Raw genomic sequence first — 14,543 nt, 5'->3', positions numbered from 1 at the left:
AGAGGAAGGAGAAATGACCCATTGGAATGGGATAAAGGGGGTGCAAGCAACTAATGTCCAGGCCAGCTGATTGATTCACCCCCTTACTTCCTACTGTATTGATTTCTTTTACCTTATGTTCTCCTCCCAGAGCTTAGTGGCTGAAGTCAGATAGACATGGGTTCAAATCCCATCTCTACCACTTTCTAGCTGTGTCACTTGTACAGATTGAGAATGCTTTTTAAACTTTTTCTTAACATTTATTTTTGAGAGACAGAGCACAAGTGGGGGAGGGACAGAGAGAGAGAGAGACAGAATCTAAAACAGGCTCCGAGCTGTCAGCACAGAGTTTGATGTGGGGCTCGAACCCACCGAACATGAGATTATGACCTGAGCTGAAGTCGGACACTTAATTGACTGAGCCACCCAGGTGCCCTGGGAATGCTTTTTAAACCTCAGTTCAGTGGGTGGTGGGTATTGAGGAGGGCACCTTTTGGGATGAGCACTGGGTATTGTATGGAAACCAATTTGACAATAAATTTCATATGTTGAAAAAAAAAAATAAAACTCAGTTCATAGGGTTATTACAAGTGTTAAGTTAAATAAATGAATGTATAACGTGCTTACTTAATAGGATGCCTAAGATACTTTGTATTGGGTATGCTGCCTTCCATAGGGTTTGGTTTGACAATGTCATTGGCCCTTTTTTCTTTACAACCACCCAGTTTCATCGACCATCCCCTGGATCACATTGATGATGAGTCTTCTGTGAGCAAAATGCACTCTTCCTTGTCAGGATGTGCTCATCCCCTAGCAGGGTCATGGTGGTTCTGCTCTGCTCAGGCTCCTGCAGCACCATCCCTCCACCTGCCTCTCACCTCCTTCCTCCTCCAGCCTCTTCCTACCTCATTACTCTGACCCAGGAGCAGAGTTGAGCACCCTCGCTTCAACTCCTTTCTTTATCCTTTTGTTTCCTACACAGGCTTCAGAGATCTTTGATAGAAATTCATTCATGTATTCTTTTTTTTTTTTTGTTAACGTTTATTCATTTTTTGAGAGACAGAGCGTGAATGGGGGAGGGGCAGAGAGAGAGGGAGGTGTAGAATCCAAAGCAAGCTTCAGGCTCAACTGACAGCACAGAGCCTGACGCGGGGCTCAAACTCACAAACCATGATATCATGACCTGAGCCGAAGTTGGACACTTAACCGACTGAGCCACCCAGGTGCCCGATCATTCATGTGTTCTTAAGATCCCATCCCATATAAGGGGCACCAAGCAGTGCTGCCCAATCCTGCTCTCTATCTCCTTCTGTTCATAATTTCTACCCTCCATTTCCATGTTCTCCCACTTGCCAGACTTTGGACTGGTTTTTGATTCCCTACAGCCTCCTTGAAATCTGTCTTCCCAACTCTGCCATTGGACTGCTTTTTGTTTGTTGTCTAAGAATGTCTTGTCCTCTCCAATAAGCTAAAACACCAAGCAAGAGGTCAGCTTGCTTTCACAGCCCACAAAACTGACAAGCAGCTCAAATAGGAGGGCCTATCAGAAGACAACTTATCTCTTTTCTCAGTTTCCAAATTTCTCTGGTCTCTGTGTAACTGGTAATCCTGTCTTTGGACTGTAGGAACTTATTGTATAATCACCTTTGGAGTAAAAACCATTTTCCTTAGGGCATTTGAGCACTGTATGGGTCTAGTCCCTATTTCACCTTTGGGCTCATGTCTCACCATTCCCCATTCTCTATGCCCCAGCCATACTGAACTTCTTCAACTGGGTGCATTTGTACTCATGCATTCATCTATTTAGTCTTTTATTCTACAAGTATTTATTGAGGGCATACTGTGCAGCAGATACTGTTAAAGATGCTGTGTTCAAAGAAAGAGGCAAAGTCCCATGCATTCTTGGGTAGGAGAGGTGGACATAGACCATAAACAGGTAAACAACAAGACAATTTTCTATCATGATCTATGCATGAAGGCAGTAAAATAGGGTGATGGGATGGGAGGGGAGAGGGGGCAGAGAGTAGCCACTTTTGTTTGGATGGTCAGGGAAGGCCTCTGTGGGAAGTATATGGAAGTGAGGCCTGATTGATATATGAAGATTAAGGATTCAAAACTGAGGTGGAGTGCTTAAAACAGAAGGAATGGGCCCTTACAAACACCTTGTGGCAAGAAGGAGCTTGATTTGTTGGGGAAACAGAAAGCTAGGGAGTGTGGCTGAATCTAAGGGAGCGAGGGGGAGAGTAGATTGTGATGGGATCCAGGTGAGAGATGGAGGTCCATCTCATGAGGCACCAGGATCCATCTGGGCCTTGCTCATCTGCCTCTCCAGTCCTCACCCTTACTAGGAGAACTTCAGCACATACTTCAAGCCTTAGCCTAAATATTCCGTGACCCTTCAGTGTGTTATATACCCCAGTTTGTAGAACTGTGTCATTCCTTTTGCATAGGACTTTCATGTTCAAGCTATATTGGCATGCTTTTTCTTTTTTGAAATGTTTTATTTATTTTTGAGACAGAGAGAGACAGAGAATGAGCAGGGGAGGGGCAGAGAGAGAAGGAAACACAGAATCTGAAGCAGGCTTCAGGCTCTGAGCTGTCAGCACAGAGCCCGACGCGGGGCTTGAACTCACAAACTGCAAGATCAAGGCATGCTTTTTCATTGTCACCCCTACTAGTCTGTAAGCTTCTTGAAAATGGAACATAGTAAGCAGTTCGTTAATGAATGGGTGCATGGATGTTTAGCTGGCTGGGCAGGTGGGTGGAAGGATGGATGGATGAACAAAACAGTTACAAAAACTCTACCTGTAAATTGTTCAAATAAAGATTTGGGATGTCAGGGGGGAGTCGGACAACTGTTGTGGGATTGGTGTGTGGGGAACCAGCCCGCTCAGAAATAGCCCATACATTGCTGGCTGTTTGTAGTCTCTTCAGAGAACTAAATATTTGGCTTTCCAAACGCTGATCACTTTGAGTAAAGTGTAGCAGGCACACCTAAGATTGGACAAGCCCCTTGGATCCTGAGCAGAAGTAATTTGTGGAGACGTTTTCAGTCAGGTGCAGGGCTTTGGGGTCAGATCAGATGGGATTTGAATCCTGTATATGTCACTGGTTGCATGATTCAAGGCAAGTTGGTTAACCTCTTTCAGCTTCACTTTTATTACCTGTAATGAGAGAATAATAATATCCCTAGCCTTGGAGGATTTTACAATGAGAAGAAGAGGTAATCTATTTAATTTGCTTAGCTCAGGGGTTTGCATTTAGTTAGTGCTCAGTGATCACTGTTGCTGCCATCGTTCCTATTCTTCAGTAGAGAAACTTATTGTAGGTAATCTGGTACTAACTGACTGCCCTCAGCCTCTCTGGGCTTGACAGTACTGGCCTTGCAGTATTGTTGTAGGGATGACGGACAGTCTAATCTCTAATTCCTGGCACATATGAGGACCATACCAGCATATGGTAATAATAACCAAGCATTAGCCACAAAAAAATGAATGACCCAAAACTGTGGCTGCCATAGGGAGATGGAAGGTGAGTGAACTTGGCCAGAACTCCAGACTGGGTTGGGTTGAACTGTGATGGTTGAGCATGACTTACTCAGTAGAAAGAAGAAGGAAGGATTCTCTAGGCAGAAATGAACAAAGTGAGGGGACCCAGAGTAACCAGACTTCCTTTGTCTGGTTTGTCAATCCTTAAAACCTCACAAAGGGACTTTGCCAGTAGCCACCTCTTTGAGTCAAGAGGCATCCCAGCTTGGCAGTCTGGTGTTGCCTTTTTTTTTCTTTAGCTTTGCTCTTCTTTAGGGTGGGACAGTGTGGAGAATTGGAGAGTGTGTCTTCAGAGCTGTCAGGCCCTCTATTGTTAATTTAGAGCAGAGCCTGAGAGGGAGCCAGATATCTGCCCCACCATGCCCTCCCAGGGGGACTGCCCTAGTTAACTCTGGAGGAAAGAAGAAACAGACTCCTGTCTGCCATTTCTCTGCAGCCATTTTCTTCCTCAAATGTTAGGAATTTAAGTGAGCAAGCCTGCCATAGGCTCCCAACATACTTTGTGCCCCTTTCTCTTCAGTCTTTTGTACAAGTCTATGGAGAGTGCCTAGGGTCAGTTCTGACTTTGAGCCCACTGCCCTCCTGAGACCGGGGTCAGTGCTCAGGGCTTAGCCTCAGTCAACACAGGCTGCACTGGTTTCTTTATCCAGGGCAGGACTTCTGCCACCTGACCTGGCTCAGACTAAACTCTCTAAGAATATCGGTGGCCTGGCCCTTGTTCTTGGGCTCCTGGTTGGGTCATTTAGGTGTGGTGAGTAGGGAGATATCCTCCAATGGAATTGTGACAGATGGATGTATCTGCCCCTGGACCAAAGTCCAACCAAGGCCCTTACAAGCTGTCATTCCTCTTCCCACCCAAGTCTTTGAGATTTAATGTGTGTGGTGTGTGCGTGTATTTAGCATTAAGACAGAGGGAAATGTTAGTTCTTATTTCCAGGTGAGATAAAAGGGTTTAGAGGCAGAATAAAATAATAATTAGTCCTTGGTGTGATCTGTTAACTTCCAAGTTCTTGTGAAGAAAAGGAATAAGAAAGAAGTATCCCCAGACTGAGGTGAGTGCTTTTCCCACTTGCAGGAGGAAACAAGAATTTGCTCTAAACAGACAAGTAGCATTGCTGTGATGTGCTGAAAATGGAGGGACCCAATCCCTGCTAATGATGTTTAGCCCCTTCTAACAGTTAGGGATTGTGTTTGGTGGCTAGTGACAGAACGGCCTAACTTAGAATGGCAAAATCAAGTTGGGTTTCACATAACGGGAATCCAGAGGTAGTTAGTCTAGGCTGGTATAATAGCTCCCTGGTGCCATCAGGGACCTGGGCTCTTTCTCACTTTCTACCCAGATTTTAGCAGGTGGCTTTTATTCTTATTTTTGTCACCTTCCAATGCAACATAGAGTCTAAGTTCCAGGCAGGAAGAAGGGGAGGGTTAGCTAAGTCAGCTAAGTGTGACTTTTTAAAAAGACTTTCCCGGAAGACCCACCCAGAAATTTCTGTGTACATCTTTTAACATCTTATTGGCTGCATCTAAGTCACATGATCACCCTTAGCTCCAAGGGAGGTTGGGAAATGGGAGTTTTTTCCTAGATACATTACTACTTAGAAAAAATTGAGTTAGGGACGAGGGAGAGAATAGATGTAGTCAACAGATTTGTATTTGAGGGCATGCTGTTTGCCAGGTACTATGCTGTGCTCTTTCTGTGCACTCTCTCCTTTAGTCCTCACAACAGCCGAGAGAAGCAGTGGTTGTTGTCCCAATTTTACAGATAAGAAACTGGAAACCAGAGAGGTCACAGACTTGCTCAAGGTCACCCAGCTTGCATTGGGTAGAACCACCTCTTGAATCTGGGTCTGACTGGCTCTTAACCTTATGCTCTCTGGCTTTGACGCATTTGGCCAAAATGGTCACTGAATGCCAAGAATTCCGTTTTTGAATAGTCACTGAGTCTGGGTACTCACAATGATAGTAATGACTTGCACTGGAAAGGCTTGTGTCATCTTAGCTAAACCTGTGTGCCCTGTATGGCCATCTTGTCTGAGTGACACAGTCATTGAGGGCTGAGGGGTGCTTCATTCTTTCCCATCATTGTGCTAACTGAGCATTGCAAATCTATTTTGTGACAGGTCTCCTGATTTGAGAAGTTGTGGGTTAAATTGTAGGGAATATAGGAAGACAGGGAGAAAACAAGAAAACATTTTTGCCTTAAATCCTATAACTTCATTAAGTTAACTGTTTAATAAGTCAGTTAAGGTGGAGGAGTAGAGGACATTACCTTCACCTTTCTTACCTGCAGCCATAGCCTGAATATTTGGGGCACAAAGCATCTTATGTAAGTCCTAGCAGTTAGAGACCAGGAGCTGTTCATAATCCCAAGTTTGAGGATCTAGAAGGCTGCCAGGTAGCTAGCAGACTTCCATTCTTTTAGCCACCCTCTTAAGGTTTGTTTTGCAGTAAATGGTGGTATTAATCTGAGAAAAGGATTTGTCATTGTCTATCAACTTTATTATTAGGAAGTACTGGCATATGTCAGGGTGTGTCCATCATATGTGCACACACAGTAAAGACTAAAGTTTATAGTTATAAATTGAGCTCCAAGGTTAAAAAGACTGGAAACCTCCATGGTTTGGGGTCAGTTAATGAGAACAGGATTAAATGTGGTTACCATGATTAAATTGGGCTTTAGGGTTGTCTGGCTTTGATGGCAGAGACTGTTTTTTGTGCTATTTTCTTATCTCTCCAAGTGCCTGCCCCAGTGGAGATAGATAGTTGCTCAGTAAATACATGGAGGTTGATAAAGAAAGGAAAATCCCCCTGCCGTTTGGTTGGGCTGAGGCATCATACCCACAGTCTTTGGTTTCTGGAGATGAGAAAACCCCCTTTTCCTTTCGATTCTAATATCATAACATGTAGGTGGCATGTTTGTTTTACAGCCTGGTTTTTGTGACAAAGTACTGTTATCTTTGGGGTGGAAATAACAAGGGGGTACAGGTACTTAGATCTCACAGCTGGAGTGACCAGGTTATCAAGCTTCGGTGACTTGTCTGTGGTCTGACCCAGAGGACGGCCAGAGCTCTAGTTCTCTAGGCAGCAGCCTTAGCAAAGCCTGCATGGGTGGTTTCCCGAGTTTGAGAAACAGTAAAGAAGATAAAGACCAACTCAGGCAACCCGAAGGCTACTGGCTGGAGTTACACTGATGCAGTTATGGAGGATTAGAGGAAGAAAGGAAGGGCAGAGTTAAAGCCTGTAATGTACCCTGTAGAACACAGTGGTCCCTGAATGAATGCAGAGTAAGAATTGCTTTTTCTTGAAGAGTAATCCCCAAATATTTCCCATGTATTCCTACTACTGGAGCTTACAGACCAACTGAACGTTAGGAATGGAAAGGCCCTCAGAGATCACAATCTAAATATGTCATTATAAAATGATGTAATAGGACTTCTTCGGCAAAGAGTAACAGAGACCAAGCTCAAACTAGCTTGAGTGAGAAAGAGAATTTATGGGTTCACAACCAGAAAGTCCAAGGATATATCTGGTTTAGTTATGGTTAAAACTCAGAGCTCAGGTTAAATTTTTAGGATTGTTTCTCTCCATCTGCTTTCCTTGGTGTTGGTTTCATTCTCAAATAGCTGATTCCCATATAGTTATAGCAGCTCAAGACCAGCTCCAACCAAAGTCCCAGAACTAACTCTGACAGGCCTGGAATACTGTCAACCCCTGAACTGATTACTGAGACTTGGAGCCTCAGCTGGATAGGGACTAGTAGAGTCAGTAACACCCAAACCACATGGATCAAAAGTGGAGGAAGGTGGTCCCCAAATGGAAATTGAAATGCTGAAATTGATTTTTATTTTTAAACAAAGCTTTGTGTTTTCATGGTTAAGTCAGGAGAGTGCCTGGGCAGTAAGATTTGTGATTGCTTTTCTTAGTTACTTTACATTGACATTTTAACTGTCTCCCAGACTGGATCGATTCTGCCCTGAGTCTGTGCTGGTAATTGGTAGTTGAGGTTCTTAGGTCATTGCAAGGATGCCTGGGGTCTGGCCACCAAGATGTAAATGCAGCAGCATTTCCATTGTATGCTTTCAGGTGAAAATGAGAGAGCCCTCTGGCTTGGTCATTTGAGGAGTGATGGATCTCCTGGCCAGGACTTTTTTTTACTTTCCTTTTTTTTTTTTTTTTTTTTAAAATTTTTTTTTTTCAACGTTTTTTTTTTTATTTATTTTTGGGACAGAGAGAGACAGAGCATGAACGGGGGAGGGGCAGAGAGAGAGGGAGACACAGAATCGGAAACAGGCTCCAGGCTCTGAGCTGTCAGCCCAGAGCCTGACGCGGGGCTCGAACTCACGGACCGCGAGATCGTGACCTGGCTGAAGTCGGACGCTTAACCGACTGCGCCACCCAGGCGCCCCTACTTTCCTTTTTTTAAAAAACAATTTTTTTGAGAGAGAGAGAGAGAGAGAGAGAGCGAGCACATGAATAGGGGAGGGGCAGAGGGAGAGGGAGAGAGAGAGAATCTTAAGCAGGCTCACACCCAGCATGGAGCCCAACATGGGACTCCATCTCACAACTGTGAGATCATGGGTCCTTGGCAATTTTTTGGTCCTTCTGGGCTGGGGTGTGTTCTCCTTTCTCCCTAATCTAAATTCTGCAAAGCTTATGGAGCTGCTGCTGTGTCCCTGGTACCAGGTAATTGGGATGCAGACATAACTAGGATCCTGACCCAAGGAAGGCAGGGAGAAAGGCAGCTTGCAATAGGAGACAGGCCATGAAAGGGGAGTCCTTCTCTGTGCCTCAGAAGTTCTTCCTGTAGACTCCGTTCATGTCCTGACCTATGGCCCCCACCCCATTCTCCTTTATAGTTTCTAGGTCTGCACATATGTAGGCCATGGACATACATATGGAGAGGCAATAGAAAGCACGTGGGCTCTGCAGCCTGGTTGGGATTAAGCCCTGGCTCCACTCTTTCCCAGCAGTATGGTCTTGGACAAATCATTTATCTTCTCTGTGCCTTAGTTTCCTTGTCTCTAAAATCTGACTGTTTAGAGGATTGTTAGGTCAGCATTCTTATGGGTTCCTGTTTGAGAAATAGGTAAGAGATTACATACAGAGGTTGCTGTGCCTATTTACTCACCATCTTGGAAGAATGTTAATTATGCTGCTAATTGTCCTTTGGGCTGTGCTAGATGCCAGTGGGAGAGACACTGGGCTTAAAAGCTTTCTATCCAAGCTGGATTGCTCCAGACAGATAAATGGACAAAGAGCAAAAGAGAAAAGGAATAAGATCATTTATTTGTTCAGTAGTATTTATAAAGCATCTACTCTACACCAGTCATTGGACAGAAGTTCTAGGCATATCATAATTGGCCAGATGGGCCTCTGGTCTGAGGGACCTCATAGTCCACTTGGGTGTTAGATGAGTGAACATACAATTATGGTCCAGTGTATTAGTATGACATGTCATCAGCAAAGGTCCCAGTCTAGACTGGGGATATGTGTCTGGGGTGGCTTCCTGGAGGAAGTGACATGTAGGCTAGGTCCCAAGCACTAGAAGTCAGGCAGGAAGAATGAAGGACTAGGTGTGAAAGATGTTCCAGGCAGAGGGAATAGTCCATGCAAAGGCCTGGAGGAAATTTGAGTGTAAAGTGTATTGTTCTTTGGGGAGTCTTGGCTGCCACTGGTGCTGTCTGGAATGGGCTGAATGTGCCTCTTTCGTTGCAGGGACATGGAGAAGGTGGAGCGGCAGGCGGTCCCCCAGGCCAATCACACAGAGTCCTGTCGAGAGTGTGGCCGTGTGGGACCTGGACATGCAAGGGATTGTCCTCACCGCAGCCATGAGGATTCCTTTGGCTTCGAGAGGCGGGAGCAAGAGGAAGAACGTTACCGTTCCCAGAGGGACCCACTGGAGGGCAAGCGGGACAGGAGCAAGGCCAGGTCCCCGTACTCACCAGCTGAGGAGGATGCCTTGTTCGTGGATTTACCTGGTGGCCTGAGAGGCCAGCAAGCACAGCCCCAGCGGGCAGAGAAGAACGGAGTGCTGCCCACCACATATGGCCCAGGAGAGCAGAATGGGACCAGTGGGTATCAGCGGGCCTTTCCTCCCAGGAACAACCCTGAAAAGCACAGCCAGAGGAAGAGCAGCCTGGCCCAGGTGGAGCACTGGGCAAAAGCCCAGAAGGGGGACGGCAGGAGGTCAGTAATAGACTCAGGATGGCTGCTACTAATGAGTGTAATAATGTAATAACGGTAGCCATCATTTACCCAGCACGTGCTGGGTAAATGCTGGCCTTAAACTCTCCACCTCCATTAGCTCCATAAATTCCTGTAACAACCCTGCAAGGAGGGGATGATGTCCCCAGTTTGTACTGGGGACAAAGAAACTGGAGCTTGGAGAAGTGAAGGAGCCTGCCCAGGGCACATGGATAAGTGGCAGAGCCAGAGTGCAGACCCGGGTCTATGAACCTGCCAAGTCTGTATGAGATTATGTCAGGTGGCTTCTCTGTTCCCTAACAAGTGTGTCTGGAGACCGTCAGCATGTAGATAGTAACTGATCTCTTACTCTGCTACTTCTCTACATCCGGGAAATATTTGTAGAGTAAATACAGATCCATTTTTAATTGCAGGCACACAGAGAAGTGCTTAGGCACTGTTGACAGGAGGCTTTATCATACCTATTCCTTCAAGAAGCAGTTTTAATGATTCAGAGGGCATGCATCTTTTGCTATTTGCAAAGCACTGTTTGTATTTTATTATAATTTTAGATTAATAAGGGCACTTTTCTGAATGTGAAAAATTCAGGGTGACCTGGCTTCCCCATTTTGTCCTCCTTATGAAGACAGTAAATTGTGTCACCATCCCCAGGCTTCAAAAACAAACCACTGACTGCAGAAGAGTTAGCGAGGCCCTCATGCATTCAGAAAGCTCCTCAGGGACTAGAGGGGCTGCAGTGATGTGTCACAGCTCAGGCCAAGTCTGCCACAGACTTATCTGCCTGTGATAAACATACTCTAAAATGCCACACTGCATTCTCCCTGTTGGTGGGGCCCAGACTTTCCCCTGTGGACTGTTGTGGCAGGAGTGTTCCCGAGGGAATAGCTTAGGCCTCCTTCTAGGTGTGTGGGTGTGTGTGCATGTGTAGGTAGCATAACCTCTTTAATCTGGTCTCGGTGGGCAGTTCGTGAGGGTAGATGGTGGAGAAATTACAATGGAAATCCCCCAAGGAATTGGTAGACATTATTGTGGAACAGACTAGGAAAAGGAAGTCCTTTTGTGTTGTAGCTCTCTTCTCATTCCCACCTGGGACTGGCCAGGTGTCAGTTCCGTTTGTTCAAATTTTGTGTCTTATTAAAAACAGAAAGCTACTTCCCAAGGACACGGAGGTGGGAAGCTTCTATTCTTGGTGCTGGGCTAGATAGACGCCCCCCTGGGAGGTGATTTTAAGTGCCCTCCCTGCTGAGCGAGGTTGGAAAGTTAGCAGGCATTGCATCGTCCAGGTCCTCCTACTCTTTGGTAAAAAAAAAAATTGGATTTTATTTGAAACAGCAGTAGGGGAGCCACTGGAAGGTTTAAAACAGGTAACTGATGTGATCTGATTAATGATTCAGAAAGAAGAACCCAGGAAAGATGCTGTTGTAATGGTCTAGGATGGTAACAGTGGAAATAGAAAAGAAAGAGAAAGATTTGAGATACATTTTGGAGGTTGAAACAGCAAAGCTTGTCAGTGATTTGGATGCTCAGGATGAGAGAAAAGGAGGAACAAGGATGATCCCTAGAGTTTTGACTTGAATAGCCAGGTGGTTACTGAGATGGGGAAGGCTTAGGAGCAAGATCAGGGAGGTGTCAGTGTTCCCATTTTGGTAACCCTGTTTGAGAAGCCTATTAGCTATCCAGAGGGAGATGTCAGGTAGGCAGTTCGGTATGGATTGTGGTGTTGAAACCCGGTTGGGAGTAGTCAGCACATAAATGGTACCTCGACACTAAGAAGTTAGCAGCAGAAGGGAGATCCGGCAGAGGCAACAGGTGTGGTTAGAGAGAAGCTACTCATGGTAAGTTAGCTATTTCCTCTTGCATGCTGCAACTGCTAAGAACTGAAGTAAATATGGGGCAGGTTAGGGGAGGTAAAGGCAGGAGAAGCTAGAGATAGTGGCAGATAGGAAAGATAAGGATTTAGCCCAGATGAGCCTGTATATCTTGCTAAAGATTTTGGGTTTAGTCTTGGAGGCCTGTGAAAGCCATCAATGGTTTGAAGAGTACTGGCAAGAAAGAGGCATCAGGATCACCAGGGGAGATTTTCTAGCTTAGATGGTCCTTACTACATCCCAGTTCTAATACAGCAGGTCCATATATATGGTGAAGAAATCAGCCACGTGATTCTGATGTGCCCCAATCAAAGTGAGAATGGTAGTTTTAGTTTCCCCTTACTCTTATAATATTTTTTATTAAAGCAGTATATGCACATAGTTTAAGGATTTAAGTAGTATGACCCCCATCCATCCCTACTTCTGATTTTTGTCCCTTTGAGGCAACCACTTTGAGTTCTTTCAGTCGTTTTCCCAATTTACCTGAAATCAAATAAGATACTTACATTGCTCTTTCTTGATTTTTCAATTTTAGTTATCAATCGACATTCTACTCTAGAAGATAAAGATTGAAGTGTCTTATACCCCACTCTGCCTTTCCAATAGACATACAGTTACCTGTATCCTAGCTTCGCAATATAGCACAATTTTTCTAGTCAGTTTTTATATTATGACAATATAAATATTCACAGCTGGGCCATATAGTATACTATTATTTCATTTGTACAGTTTTTGTTTTCTGGTGTTGATAATTTTCATGCTTATAGTTTGCTGTGTTTTTTTTTAAGTGTGTTTATTTATTTTGAGAGAGAAGGTGTGAGTGGGGAAGGAGCAGAGAGAGAGGGACAGAGAGAGAGAGAGAGAATCCCAAAGCAGCCTCTATACTGCCAGTACAGAGCCTGATGTGGGGTTCAAACTCATGAACTGTGAAATCATGACCTGAGCTGTAGTTGGACGCTTAACCAACTGAGCCATCCAAGCATCTCAAGTTTTCTTCATTTTCTTTGCACCAGTTATTAATTCATCACCAAATTCATAGTTAGTTCCATGTGTAAATCCCCCTTTGTTTAGTACCTCCAAATCAGTAAACCACTCACAAAAAAAAAAAAAAATTCAAATACCAAAGGATAAATAATGAAAGATAAGTGTCCTTCTACTTTATCTCAGAAACCTAGTTTCAGTCCCTAAATACCAACCACCATATTAAGAAAAAGAAACCCTGTCCTTCACCTTGCTTTTTTCACTTAATGTGTCAGTGTATGTGCAAGTCTATATGTAGATATTTGAATATCTCTTTCCATATCAGCACATATAGACATATATCATTAATTTGGAGTAAGCAGAGTATTCCATTGTATGGATCTGCAGTGATATTTATACCATCTCCTACTGATGGACAGTGAGGTTGGTTACAAACATTTGCTGTTATAAACTATGCTGCAGTGCATATCCCTGTCCATTGTCTCTGCATATCACTGCATGTGTACTTAAAGAACAGATGACTTTCAGTGGAGTGACTGGGTCAAAGGATACATGCCATTTTAATTATGGTAGTTATTACAAAATTGTCCTCCAACAATGCTGTTTCAGTTTATACCTCACCCAAAGTGTCCTTGTCTGTCCATCCCCATATTGGCACTGAGAACTACTGTTTCAAGTTAACTCCTTGCTCTGATGACACTATGGCAGTGTTTAGATGGAGAAGAGCCTGAAAGAGGAAATGATTGAGTGTAAGCTGGTCCTACCTTGGGTAGGAGACGGGGAGGACCCAAACCGAAGCAGTGAAGATGCTGAGGATTGTGAAGAGGGTTGGGAGGATACACAGATGTTGAGGTTGGGTAGGTATAAGAGTTGGTAAACTGCTTCATCGAGGCCTGGAAGGTGAGGAGGGCCACAGGTAGAGTTAACATTAACAAGTTTGGCTTGGCAAGTAAGTAGATGTGGTACAGCCTGGATGTGAGGTGTTGTAACAACACTCCCCTCCTCACCCGTACCCCTATGTGACTCTAATGTGCAGCCAGGCTTGAGAACCCTAGCTCAGAGTGAGCCATAGCAGAGGCCAAAGGCAGAATGAGGAGGACTTCCAGCCTAAGGGGTGGACAAAAGCAGTCTCCATGAAGGAGGTGAGCAGGAGACAGGTGATGAAGGGAGTTTCATTTTGAAGGAGTCTGGTTTGTGCTGTGAATGAGGACTTCTCCTTGGCGGGTGGTGCCTTCCCTCAAAGCTGGGAGGCACTGAAAGAGTATCTGGCACCTAAGGTCTCTGATCAGTCACTGGGGCTTTTGATTCCACTGAGATTCCTTTTATTTTATTTTTTATTTTATTTTATTTTATTTTATTTTATTTTATTTTATTATTTTATTTTATTATTTTATTTATTTTATTATTTGAGAGAGAGAGGATACAAGTGAGTGAGGGGCAGAGAGAGAGGGAGAAGAAGCAGGACTCACCCTAGGAAAGGCTCGAACTCACAAACCTTGAGATCATGACCTAAGCTGAAGTCAGTTGCTTAAGTGACTGAGCCACCCAGGCTGAGCCCCTCCACTGAGCTTCTGGATGAGCTTGCATGGGCAGACCTGATCTGCCCTTCTCAGTGGAGCTAGGACCTTCAAGTTAGGTCAGGAGGCAGAATACTACAAGAGGAAGACAGGAAGAACCCAGAAATGTGGCCTGGCCAGTGAGAAACTCTTTGTGGCAGGGGCACAGAAAGGACTTTCAAAAGCTGTGTGACTGATGTGCAGTTGTAAGTTGTTGGTTGACCTGTCTCTACATAACTGCTTCCGGCAGCCCACAAACCTATGTCATTCTGCTACACACAATGGCCTGTACTTGGGGCCGGAGGGGCACACAGGAGAGCTAAAAAATAAGTGAGTTGCAAGGAGATGACAGGGTTGGGGAAAGCGTCGAACTGTCCTTAGATATGAGCTGGGAGTTTGAGCCTTTC

The 14,543-nt window shown here is 44.7% G+C and overlaps 1 protein-coding gene across 10 annotated transcripts in view; it reads left to right on the top strand.

The window, feature by feature from the left end:
- The window catches only part of PLEKHA7 (pleckstrin homology domain containing A7), a 224,331-nt gene that overhangs the window by 165,943 nt on the left and 43,845 nt on the right, over positions 1-14,543 (top strand). For all 10 annotated transcript variants that reach the window (XR_009249814.1, XM_058688367.1, XM_058688366.1 and 7 more), the window contains one exon: positions 9,243-9,713. Coding sequence is in view for 9 of the 10 variants with exons in the window: in XM_058688367.1 (XP_058544350.1) it covers positions 9,243-9,713 (471 nt within the window). In the remaining variant the exon portion in view is untranslated. The remainder of the gene's footprint in view (positions 1-9,242; positions 9,714-14,543) is intronic.

This window comes from Neofelis nebulosa, chromosome 10 (assembly GCF_028018385.1).
Source record: "Neofelis nebulosa isolate mNeoNeb1 chromosome 10, mNeoNeb1.pri, whole genome shotgun sequence".
NCBI classification, from domain to species: Eukaryota; Metazoa; Chordata; class Mammalia; order Carnivora; family Felidae; genus Neofelis; species Neofelis nebulosa.
This window is presented reverse-complemented; position numbering and strand designations above follow the sequence as displayed.